General features: G+C 45.4%; 1 protein-coding gene across 4 annotated transcripts in view; it reads left to right on the top strand.

The window, feature by feature from the left end:
• The window catches only part of LOC103128200 (transmembrane protein 45A), a 150,107-nt gene extending 141,772 nt beyond the window's left edge, over positions 1 to 8,335 (top strand). For all 4 annotated transcript variants that reach the window (XM_060172201.1, XM_060172202.1, XM_060172203.1 and 1 more), the window contains one exon: positions 7,831 to 8,335. In XM_060172201.1, the coding sequence (XP_060028184.1) occupies positions 7,831 to 7,924 (94 nt within the window). In that variant the 3' untranslated portion in view covers positions 7,925 to 8,335. The remainder of the gene's footprint in view (positions 1 to 7,830) is intronic.
• The last annotated feature ends 3,375 nt before the right edge of the window (positions 8,336 to 11,710 follow it).

Consider the following 11,710-nt stretch of genomic DNA (forward strand, 5'->3'; position numbering starts at 1 on the left):
GGAGAGAGAAATTGAGAGAGAAGGGGAGAGAGAGAAATTGAGAGAGAAGGAGAGAGAAACTGAGAGAGAAGGGGAGAGAGAGAAATTGAGAGAGAAGGAGAGGGAGAGAGAAATTGAGAGAGAAGGGGAGAGAGAGAAATTGAGAGAGAAGGGGAGAGAGAAATTGAGAGAGAAGGGGAGAGAGAGAAATTGAGAGAGAAGGGGAGAGAGAGAAATTGAGAGAGAAGGAGAGAGAGAAATTGAGAGAGAAAGAGAGAGAGAAATTGAGAGAGAAGGGGAGAGAGAAATTGAGAGAGAAGGGGAGAGAGAAATTGAGAGAGAAGGGGAGAGAGAGAAATTGAGAGAGAAGGGGAAAGAGAAATTGAGAGAGAAGTGGAGAGAGAGAAATTGAGAGAGAAGGAGAGGGAGAAATTGAGAGAGAAGGGGAGAGAGAGAAATTGAGAGAGAAGGAGAGAGAGAAACTGAGAGAGAAGGAGAGAGAGAAATTGAGAGAGAAGGGGAGTGAGAGAAATTGAGAGAGAAGGAGAGAGAGAAACTGAGAGAGAAGGGGAGAGAGAGAAATTGAGAGAGAAGGAGAGGGAGAGAGAAATTGAGAGTGAAGGGGAGAGAGAGAAATTGAGAGAGAAGGGGAGAGAGAAGGGGAGAGAGAGAAATTGAGAGAGAAGGAGAGGGAGAGAGAAATTGAGAGAGAAGGGGAGAGAGAAATTGAGAGAGAAGGGGAGAGAGAAACTGAGAGAGAAGGGGAGAGAGAAACTGAGAGAGAAGGGGAAAGAGAAACTGAGAGAGAAGGGGAGAGAAACTGAGAGAGAAGGGGAGAGAGAAACTGAGAGAGAAGGGGAGAGAGAAACTGAGAGAGAAGGAGAGAGAGAAATTGAGAGAGAAGGGGAGAGAGAAACTGAGAGAGAAAGGGAGAGAGAAACTGAGAGAGAAGGGGAGAGAGAAACTGAGAGAGAAGGGGAGAGAGAAACTGAGAGAGAAGGGGAGAGAGAGAAACTGAGAGAGAAGGGGAGAGAGAAATTGAGAGAGAAGGGGAGAGAGAAATTGAGAGAGAAGGGAAGAGAGAGAAACTGAGAGAGAAGGGGAGAGAGAAATTGAGAGAGAAGGGGAGAGAGAAATTGAGAGAGAAGGAGAGGGAGAGAGAAATTGAGAGAGAAGGAGAGGGAGAGAGAAATTGAGAGAGAAGGGGAGAGAGAAATTGAGAGAGAAGGGGAGAGAGAGAAACTGAGAGAGAAGGGGAGAGAGAAATTGAGAGAGAAGGGGAGAGAGAAATTGAGAGAGAAGGAGAGGGAGAGAGAAATTGAGAGAGAAGGGGAGAGAGAAACTGAGAGAGAAGGGGAGAGAGAAACTGAGAGAGAAGGGGAGAGAGAAACTGAGAGAGAAGGGGAGAGAGAAGGGGAGAGAGAGAAATTGAGAGAGAAGGGGAGAGAGAAAATGAGAGAGAAGGGGAGAGAGAAACTGAGAGAGAAAGGGAGAGAGAAATTGAGAGAGAAGGGGAGAGAGAAATTGAGAGAGAAGGAGAGGGAGAGAGAAATTGAGAGAGAAGGGGAGAGAGAGAAATTGAGAGAGAAGGAGAGGGAGAGAGAAATTGAGAGAGAAGGGGAGAGAGAGAAATTGAGAGAGAAGGAGAGGGAGAGAGAAATTGAGAGAGAAGGGGAGAGAGAAACTGAGAGAGAAGGGGAGAGAGAAATTGAGAGAGAAGGGGAGAGAGAGAAATTGAGAGAGAAGGGGAGAGAGAAATTGAGAGAGAAGGAGAGAGAGAAATTGAGAGAGAAGGGGAGAGAGAGAAATTGAGAGAGAAGGAGAGGGAGAGAGAAATTGAGAGAGAAGGGGAGAGAGAGAAATTGAGAGAGAAGGGGAGAGAGAAATTGAGAGAGAAGGGGAGAGAGAGAAATTGAGAGAGAAGGAGAGGGAGAGAGAAATTGAGAGAGAAGGGGAGAGAGAGAAATTGAGAGAGAAGGGGAGAGAGAAATTGAGAGAGAAGGGGAGAGAGAGAAATTGAGAGAGAAGGAGAGAGAGAAATTGAGAGAGAAGGAGAGAGAGAAATTGAGAGAGAAGGGGAGAGAGAGAAATTGAGAGAGAAGGAGAGAGAGAAATTGAGAGAGAAGGGGAGAGAGAGAAATTGAGAGAGAAGGAGAGGGAGAGAGAAATTGAGAGAGAAGGGGAGAGAGAGAAATTGAGAGAGGAGAGAGAGAAATTGAGAGAGAAGGAGAGAGAGAAATTGAGAGAGAAGGGGAGTGAGAGAATTGAGAGAGAAGGGAGAGAGAAATTGAGAGAGAAGGGGAGAGAGAGAAATTGAGAGAGAAGGAGAGGGAGAGAGAAATTGAGAGAGAAGGGGAGAGAGAAATTGAGAGAGAAGGGGAGAGAGAGAAATTGAGAGAGACGGAGAGAGAGAAATTGAGAGAGAAGGGGAGAGAGAAATTGAGAGAGAAGGAGAGAGAGAAATTGAGAGAGAAGGGGAGAGAGAGAAATTGAGAGAGAAGGGGAGAGAGAAATTGAGAGAGAAGGAGAGGGAGAGAGAAATTGAGAGAGAAGGGGAGAGAGAGAAATTGAGAGAGAAGGGGAGAGAGAAATTGAGAGAGAAGGAGAGGGAGAGAGAAATTGAGAGAGAAGGGGAGAGAGAAATTGAGAGAGAAGGGGAGAGAGAAGGGGAGAGAGAGAATTTGAGAGAGAAGGGAAGAGAGAAATTGAGAGAGAAGGAGAGAGAGAAATTGAGAGAGAAGGGGAGTGAGAGAAATTGAGAGAGATGGAGAGAGAGAAACTGAGAGAGAAGGGGAGAGAGAGAAATTGAGAGAGAAGGAGAGGGAGAGAGAATTGAGAGAGAAGGGGAGAGAGAGAAATTGAGAGAGAAGGGGAGAGAGAAATTGAGAGAGATGGGAGAGAGAGAAATTGAGAGAGAAGGAGAGGGAGAGAGAAATTGAGAGAGAAGGGGAGAGAGAAATTGAGAGAGAAGGGGAGAGAGAAATTGAGAGAGAAGGGGAGAGAGAGATATTGAGAGAGAAGGAGAGAGAGAAATTGAGAGAGAAGGAGAGAGAGAAATTGAGAGAGAAGGAGAGAGAGAAATTGAGAGAGAAGGGGAGAGAGAAATTGAGAGAGAAGGGGAGAGAGAAATTGAGAGAGAAGGGGAGTGAGAGAAATTGAGAGAGAAGGAGAGAGAGAGAAATTGAGAGAGAAGGGGAGAGAGAGAAATTGAGAGAGAAGGGGAGAGAGAGAAATTGAGAGAGAAGGGGAGAGAGAGAAATTGAGAGAGAAGGAGAGAGAGAAATTGAGAGAGAAGGGGAGAGAGAGAAATTGAGAGAGAAGGAGAGGGAGAGAGAAATTGAGAGAGAAGGGGAGAGAGAGAAATTGAGAGAGAAGGGGAGAGAGAAATTGAGAGAGAAGGGGAGTGAGAGAAATTGAGAGAGAAGGAGAGAGAGAAACTGAGAGAGAAGGGGAGAGAGAGAAATTGAGAGAGAAGGAGAGGGAGAGAGAAATTGAGAGAGAAGGGGAGAGAGAGAAATTGAGAGAGAAGGGGAGAGAGAAATTGAGAGAGAAGGGGAGAGAGAGAAATTGAGAGAGAAGGAGAGGGAGAGAGAAATTGAGAGAGAAGGGGAGAGAGAAATTGAGAGAGAAGGGGAGAGAGAGAAATTGAGAGAGAAGGAGAGAGAGAAGTTGAGAGAGAAGGAGAGAGAGAAATTGAGAAAGAAGGGGAGAGAGAAATTGAGAGAGAAGGGGAGAGAGAGAAATTGAGAGATAAGGGGAGAGAGAAATTGAGAGAGAAGGGGAGAGAGAAATTGAGAGAGAAGGGGAGAGAGAAATTGAGAGAGAAGGAGAGGGAGAGAGAAATTGAGAGAGAATGGGAGTGAGAGAAATTGAGAGAGAAGGAGAGAGAGAAATTGAGAGAGAAGGGGAGAGAGAGAAATTGAGAGAGATGGGGAGAGAGAGAAATTGAGAGAGAAGGGGAGAGAGAGAAATTGAGAGAGAAGGAGAGGGAGAAATTGAGAGAGAAGGGGAGAGAGAAATTGAGAGAGAAGGAGAGGGAGAGAGAAATTGAGAGAGAAGGGGAGAGAGAAATTGAGAGAGAAGGGGAGAGAGAGAAATTGAGAGAGAAGTGGAGAGAGAGAAATTGAGAGAGAAGGGGAGTGAGAGAAATTGAGAGAGAAGGAGAGGGAGAGAGAAATTGAGAGAGAAGTGTAGAGAGAAATTGAGAGAGAAGGGGAGAGAGAAATTGAGAGAGAAGGAGAGAGAGAAACTGAGAGAGAAGGGGAGAGAGAAACTGAGAGAGAAGGGGAGAGAGAAACTGAGAGAGAAGGGGAAAGAGAAACTGAGAGAGAAGGGGAGAGAAACTGAGAGAGAAGGGGAGAGAGAAACTGAGAGAGAAGGGGAGAGAGAAACTGAGAGAGAAGGAGAGAGAGAAATTGAGAGAGAAGGGGAGAGAGAAACTGAGAGAGAAAGGGAGAGAGAAACTGAGAGAGAAGGGGAGAGAGAAACTGAGAGAGAAAGGGAGAGAGAAACTGAGAGAGAAGGGGAGAGAGAAACTGAGAGAGAAGGGGAGAGAGAAACTGAGAGAGAAGGGGAGAGAGAAATTGAGAGAGAAGGGGAGAGAGAAATTGAGAGAGAAGGGGAGAGAGAAATTGAGAGAGAAGGGGAGAGAGAAATTGAGAGAGAAGGAGAGGGAGAGAGAAATTGAGAGAGAAGGGGAGAGAGAAATTGAGAGAGAAGGGGAGAGAGAAATTGAGAGAGAAGGGGAGAGAGAAATTGAGAGAGAAGGGGAGAGAGAGAAATTGAGAGAGAAGGAGAGGGAGAGAGAAATTGAGAGAGAAGCGGAGAGAGAAACTGAGAGAGAAGGGGAGAGAGAAACTGAGAGAGAAGGGGAGAGAGAAACTGAGAGAGAAGGGGAGAGAGAAACTGAGAGAGAAGGGGAGAGAGAAACTGAGAGAGAAGGGGAGAGAGAAACTGAGAGAGAAGGGGAGAGAGAAATTGAGAGAGAAGGGGAGAGAGAAACTGAGAGAGAAGGGGAGAGAGAAATTGAGAGAGAAGGGGAGAGAGAAACTGAGAGAGAAGGGGAGAGAGAAATTGAGAGAGAAGGAGAGGGAGAAATTGAGAGAGAAGGGGAGTGAGAGAAATTGAGAGAGGAGAGAGAGAGAGAAATTGAGAGAGAAGGGGAGAGAGAAATTGAGAGAGAAGGGGAGAGAGAGAAATTGAGAGAGAAGGGGAGAGAGAAACTGAGAGAGAAGGGGAGAGAGAAACTGAGAGAGAAAGGGAGAGAGAAACTGAGAGAGAAGGGGAGAGAGAAATTGAGAGAGAAGGAGAGAGAGAAATTGAGAGAGAAGGGGAGAGAGAGAAACTGAGAGAGAAGGGGAGAGAGAGAAATTGAGAGAGAAGGAGAGGGAGAGAGAAATTGAGAGAGAAGGGGAGAGAGAGAAATTGAGAGAGAAGGGGAGAGAGAAATTGAGAGAGAAGGAGAGGGAGAGAGAAATTGGGAGAGAAGGAGAGGGAGAGAGAAATTGAGAGAGAAGGGGAGAGAGAAATTGAGAGAGAAGGGGAGAGAGAAATTGAGAGAGAAGGGGAGAGAGAAATTGAGAGAGAAGGGGAGAGAGAAATTGAGAGAGAAGGAGAGGGAGAGAGAAATTGAGAGAGAAGGGGAGAGAGAAACTGAGAGAGAAGGGGAGAGAGAAATTGAGAGAGAAGGGGAGAGAGAAATTGAGAGAGAAGGGGAGAGAGAAATTGAGAGAGAAGGGGAGTGAGAGAAATTGAGAGAGAAGGAGAGGGAGAGAGAAATTGAGAGAGAAGGGGAGAGAGAAATTGAGAGAGAAGGTGAGAGAGAGAAATTGAGAGAGAAGGGGAGAGAGAAATTGAGAGAGAAGGAGAGAGAGAAATTGAGAGAGAAGGGGAGAGAGAAATTGAGAGAGAAGGGGAGAGAGAGAAATTGAGAGAGAAGGAGAGGGAGAGAGAAATTGAGAGAGAAGGGGAGAGAGAGAAATTGAGAGAGAAGGGGAGAGAGAAATTGAGAGAGAAGGGGAGAGAGAAATTGAGAGAGAAGGAGAGGGAGAGAGAAATTGGGAGAGAAGGAGAGGGAGAGAGAAATTGAGAGAGAAGGGGAGAGAGAAATTGAGAGAGAAGGGGAGAGAGAAATTGAGAGAGAAGGGGAGAGAGAAATTGAGAGAGAAGGGGAGAGAGAAATTGAGAGAGAAGGAGAGGGAGAGAGAAATTGAGAGAGAATGGGAGTGAGAGAAATTGAGAGAGAAGGAGAGAGAGAAATTGAGAGAGAAGGAGAGAGAGAGAAATTGAGAGAGATGGGGAGAGAGAGAAATTGAGAGAGAAGGGGAGAGAGAAACTGAGAGAGAAGGGGAGAGAGAAATTGAGAGAGAAGGGGAGAGAGAAATTGAGAGAGAAGGGGAGAGAGAAATTGAGAGAGAAGGGGAGAGAGAGAAATTGAGAGAGAAGGGGAGAGAGAAATTGAGAGAGAAGGGGAGAGAGAGAAATTGAGAGAGAAGGGGAGAGAGAAATTGAGAGAGAAGGGGAGAGAGAGAAATTGAGAGAGAAGGAGAGGGAGAGAGAAATTGAGAGAGAAGGGGAGTGAGAGAAATTGAGAGAGATGGAGAGAGAGAAATTGAGAGAGAAGGGGAGAGAGAGAAATTGAGAGAGAAGGAGAGAGAGAAATTGAGAGAGAAGGGGAGAGAGAAACTGAGAGAGAAGGGGAGAGAGAAACTGAGAGAGAAGGGGAGAGAGAAACTGAGAGAGAAGGGGAGAGAGAAACTGAGAGAGAAGGGAAGAGAGAATTTGAGAGAGAAGGGGAGAGAGAGAAATTGAGAGAGAAGGGGAGAGAGAAATTGAGAGAGAAGGGGAGAGAGAGAAATTGAGAGAGAAGGAGAGGGAGAGAGAAATTGAGAGAGAAGGGGAGTGAGAGAAATTGAGAGAGAAGGGGAGAGAGAGAAATTGAGAGAGAAGGAGAGAGAAATTGAGAGAGAAGGGGAGAGAGAAACTGAGAGAGAAGGGGAGAGAGAAACTGATAGAGAAGGGAAGAGAGAAATTGAGAGAGAAGGGGAGAGAGAAATTGAGAGAGAAGGGGAGAGAGAGAAATTGAGAGAGAAGGAGAGGGAGAGAGAAATTGAGAGAGAAGGGGAGAGAGAGAAATTGAGAGAGAAGGGGAGAGAGAGAAATTGAGAGAGAAGGAGAGAGAAATTGAGAGAGAAGGGGAGAGAGAAACTGAGAGAGAAGGGGAGAGAGAAACTGATAGAGAAGGGAAGAGAGAAATTGAGAGAGAAGGGGAGAGAGAGAAGTTGAGAGAGAAGTGGAGAGAGAAACTGAGAGAGAAGGGGAGAGAGAAATTGAGAGAGAAGGGGGAGAGAGAGAGACTTGCAGACCTGCGTCACCACTTAAGAGGCATCCACCCAGCAGGTGGGTCGTGGGGTTTGAACTGGGATCCTTGGGTCCTCGCACGTTGTGCAATGTGCCCTTCACCCAGTGCTCCGCTGCCAGCCCTCCTCTGTGCTCTTCCCTATGGCAGAGTGCTCCTGTCTGCGGCGTGTGGCTGCATGCTGATCTGATGGAGAAATGGTTGAGCTCAGTCTCATCTGCTTGCCTCAGCCCAGATAGAAGTTAGGAAATAATCAATGTTAGGATAAAAATAATTGTGTTACCAATTCAACAGCTGTGGCCCATTTGTTTGCACTTTGCTTTAACCCACCAAAGAATTTCCAGTAGCTCTAAAGCCACATAAAAGTACTTTTCTTTGGATGGTTGCCTCTCCCACTGACACAGACCATTTCGTTTCTGTTGTATCGTAAGCACATATCATTCTGGGCTTTTATTTTAAGCACCCTAACAGAAAATGCCTCTCATTCTCTTCAGGTTGGTTAAAACTCGACTCAAAAGGATCTTCCCCTCAGAAGTTGGACTTCTGAAACATGTAGACCGAGACCAAGAGTCAGAGGAAGAGATGTGATGCTGACAGACATCTGGTCTTCCTGGATGAACTTTTCACTTTTGGCATTGTCTTGTTCCTGGTTTTGTCCTTGAAAATTTGTCAAGTGAACAACGGGCTGAGGATAATTCTTGGTGTCCTGTTTGTGCTTCCAATATTGCTAAGCATTTGTACTTCAATGTTTTACTTGTTGGTTTGACAGTATTTTGAGGGATGACGGTTTTGCACACCAGTCGTGGTATCTGAGGCTCCAGAGTGACTCTGCCCAGGCCATCTAGCATTTGTCGTACACTTGATGTGAAATATGTTTTATTTGCTTTACAGATATGCTCAAGGCTCCTGGATCTGAAACCATATGTAAGTCTTTAAATGTGGGATTAGACCGATTAGTCTTGTCACTTCAATTAGAAATAAATGAATATATGAACCTTGGTTCTGAACGTCAAATCTTGGTTTTTATTATTTAATAGCATCTCATCTTATTGTTTTTGAAGTTATCTTTCTTTACTTGTATTTATTTACTATATGACAGAGAGATATTGAGAGGGGAGAAGGAGATAGAGAGACAGACAGACAGACAGACAGACAGACAGACACCTGCAGCCCTGTTTCACCACTCGTGAAGTTTCCCCCTGCAGCTGGGGACTAGGGGCTTGAATCCAGGTCCTTGAGCACTGTAACATGTGCTTAACCAGGTGTACCACTGCCTGCCCCCTGCATCTCTTCTTGTACCTTGAAGAAGAAATAGTGTGACTTTTTTTAAATTTATTTCTTTATTGGGGAATTAATGTTTTACATTCAACAGTAAATACAATAGTTTGTACATGCATAACATTCCCCAGTTTCCCATTTAACAATACAACCCCCACTATTTCATTCATCATCCTTCATGGACCTGTATTCTCCCCACCCATCCACCCCAGAGTCTTTTACTTGGGTGAAATACGCCAATTCCATTTCAGGTTCTACTTGTGTTTTCTTTTCTGATCTTGTTTTTCAACTTCTGCCTGAGAGTGAGATCATCCCATATTCATCCTTCTGTTTCTGACTTATTTCACTCAACATGATTTTTTCAAGGTCCATCCAAGATGGGCTGAAAACAGTGAAGTCACCATTTTTTACAGCTGAGTAGTATTCCATTGTGTATATAGACCACAACTTGCTCAGCCACTCATCTGTTGTTGGACACCTGGGTTGCTTCCAGGTTTTGACTATTACAGATTGTGCTGCCAAGAACATATGTGTACACAGATCTTTTTGGATGGATGTGTTGGGTTCCTTAGGATCTATCCCCAGAAGGGGAATTGCAGGGTCATAGGGTAGGTCCATTTCTAGCCTTCTGAGAGTTCTCCAGACTGTTCTCCACAGAGGTTGGACCAATTGACATTCCCACCAGCAGTGCAGGAGGGTTCCTTTGACCCCACACCCTCTCCAGCATTTGCTGCTGTTACCTTTTCTGATGTGTGACATTCTCACAGGAGTGAAGTGGTATCTCATTGTTGTCTTGATTTGCATTTCTCTGACAATCAGAGACTTGGAGCATTTTTTCATGTGTTTCTCAACCTTTTGGATCTCTTCTGTGGTGAATAGTCTGTCCATGTCCTCCCCCCATTTTTGGATGGGGTTATTTGTTGTCTTGTTGTTGAGTCTGGCAAGCTCTTTATGTATGTTGGTTATTAAACTCTTATCTGATGTATGGCATGTAAAGATCTTCTCCCTTTCTGTGAGGGGTCTCTTGGTTTGGGTAGTGGCTTCTTTTGCTGTGAAGAAGCTTTTTAATTTGATGTAGTCCCATAGGTTTATACTTGCCTTAGTCTTCTTTGTAATTGGATTCGTTTCATTGAGAATGTCTTTAAAATTTATGCAGAAAAGAGTTCTGCCAATATTTTCCTCTAAGTATCTGATAGTTTGTGGTCTAACATCCAAGTCCTTGATCCACTTGGAATTTACTTTTGTATTTGGTGAAATACAGTGATTCAGTTTCATTCTTCTGCATGTTTCAACCCATTGTTTCCAACACCATTTGTTGAAGAGACTCTGCTTTCCCCATGTAATCGTCTGGGCCCCTTTGTCAAAGATTAGATGTCCATAGGTGTGGGGCCTCATTTCTGGGCTCTCAATTCTATTCCACTGGTCAGTGTGTCTGTTCATGTTCCAGTACCAAGCAGTTTTGATGACAATGGCCCTATAATACAGTTTGAGATCTGGGAGTGTGATGTCTCCGGTTCTGTTCTTTTTTCTCAAGATTGTTTTGGCAATTCTAGGTCTTTTCTGGTTCCAGATAAACATTTGTAGCATTTTTTCTATTCTCCTAAAAAATGTGCTTGGGATCTTTATGGGGATAGCATTAAATTTGTAGATGGCTCTGGGTAATATATTCATTTTGATGATGTAGCCAACCCCCTCCCGTCTCCCATCCTCCCGTATCTCCAAACTCAGTGGCCAGTCACCTAACTCAAGTTGGACGTGCTAAGATCGACCCAGTCTGGAAAAGAGAAATTTCCCATGAATGGTCATCCCACTTCCGGTTATCTTGCCCATCTCCAAAACTCTCTCCCTTTACACTGTCTGAACTGGAAGACGCTTTGAAGAGGGTTAAACCGGGAACGGCTGCTGGCTATGATAACATCACCCCAGAACTCATTCTTAACCTGGGTCCTGCGGCAAAGAAGTGGCTCGCTTCATTCCTGTCCCACATCTTGGAATCTGAGTCTATGCCCAAAGTTTGGCGTCGTGCGAAGGTAATAGCGGTTTTGAAACCAAAGAAAGACCCAACACTGGCCGCCAGCTATAGACCAATTTCTCTCCTCTCCGTGTGTTACAAACTCCTTGAGAGGCTGCTTCTGTCACATATTTCTCATCCTACAGAGAAATTCCTATCACCCGCCCAAGCTGGTTTCCGCCCAGGAAGATCTACCTGCGAACAAGTCCTGGCCCTCTCAACTTACATTGAAAATGGATTCCAGAAGAATTTAAAGACGGGTGCTGTCTTTGTTGATCTCACAGCAGCCTATGACACGGTCTGGCACCCTGGTCTCCTAGTCAAGATCTCAAGATGCCTGCCTCCATGGGTGGCCAACACTATATCGTTTCTTCTCCAAAACAGAAGATTCCGGGTAGATCTGGGTGACAAGTCTAGCAGATGGAGACTTGTCTCAAGTGGCCTCCCCCAGGGCTCTGTTCTGGCTCCTACGATATTTAATATTTACATCAATGACCTCCCAGAAACTTCTTCAAGGAAGTTCATCTACGCCAATGACATCTGCTGTGCAACTCAGGCATCCAAGTTCGACATCCTTGAGGAAACACTCACGAAAGACATGTCTCTGATATCTGATGACTGTAAAAAATGGCGACTAATCCCTAGCACTGCAAAAACGGTATCATCTGTTTTCCATCTACACCATGCCTCGGCCTCGCGTGAGCTTCATGTGCAGCTTGGCGATACGAGAATCCGGCACGAAGCCCAGCCAGTCTATCTTGGCGTTACTCTCGATCGCACCCTGTCATTTCACGAACATCTCATAAAAACTGCAGCAAAGGTGGGCGCGAGGAATCACATCATTGCAAGACTGGCCAGCTCCTCATGGGGCGCGAGCGCTTCCACACTGCGATCATCATCTCTGGCATTATGCTATTCCACTGCAGAATACTGTGCCCCAGGATGGTTCCGTAGCCCCCATGTCCACTTGGTCGATTCCAAATTATATTCCTCCATGAGGATAATTTCTGGAACCATCCGTTCCACTCCGGTTCCATGGCTGCCAGTTCTTAGCAACATCGCCCCGCCAGATATTCGTCGGGATG

The sequence above is a fragment of the Erinaceus europaeus genome, chromosome 14 (genome assembly GCF_950295315.1).
Source record: "Erinaceus europaeus chromosome 14, mEriEur2.1, whole genome shotgun sequence".
NCBI lineage: Eukaryota > Metazoa > Chordata > Mammalia > Eulipotyphla > Erinaceidae > Erinaceus > Erinaceus europaeus.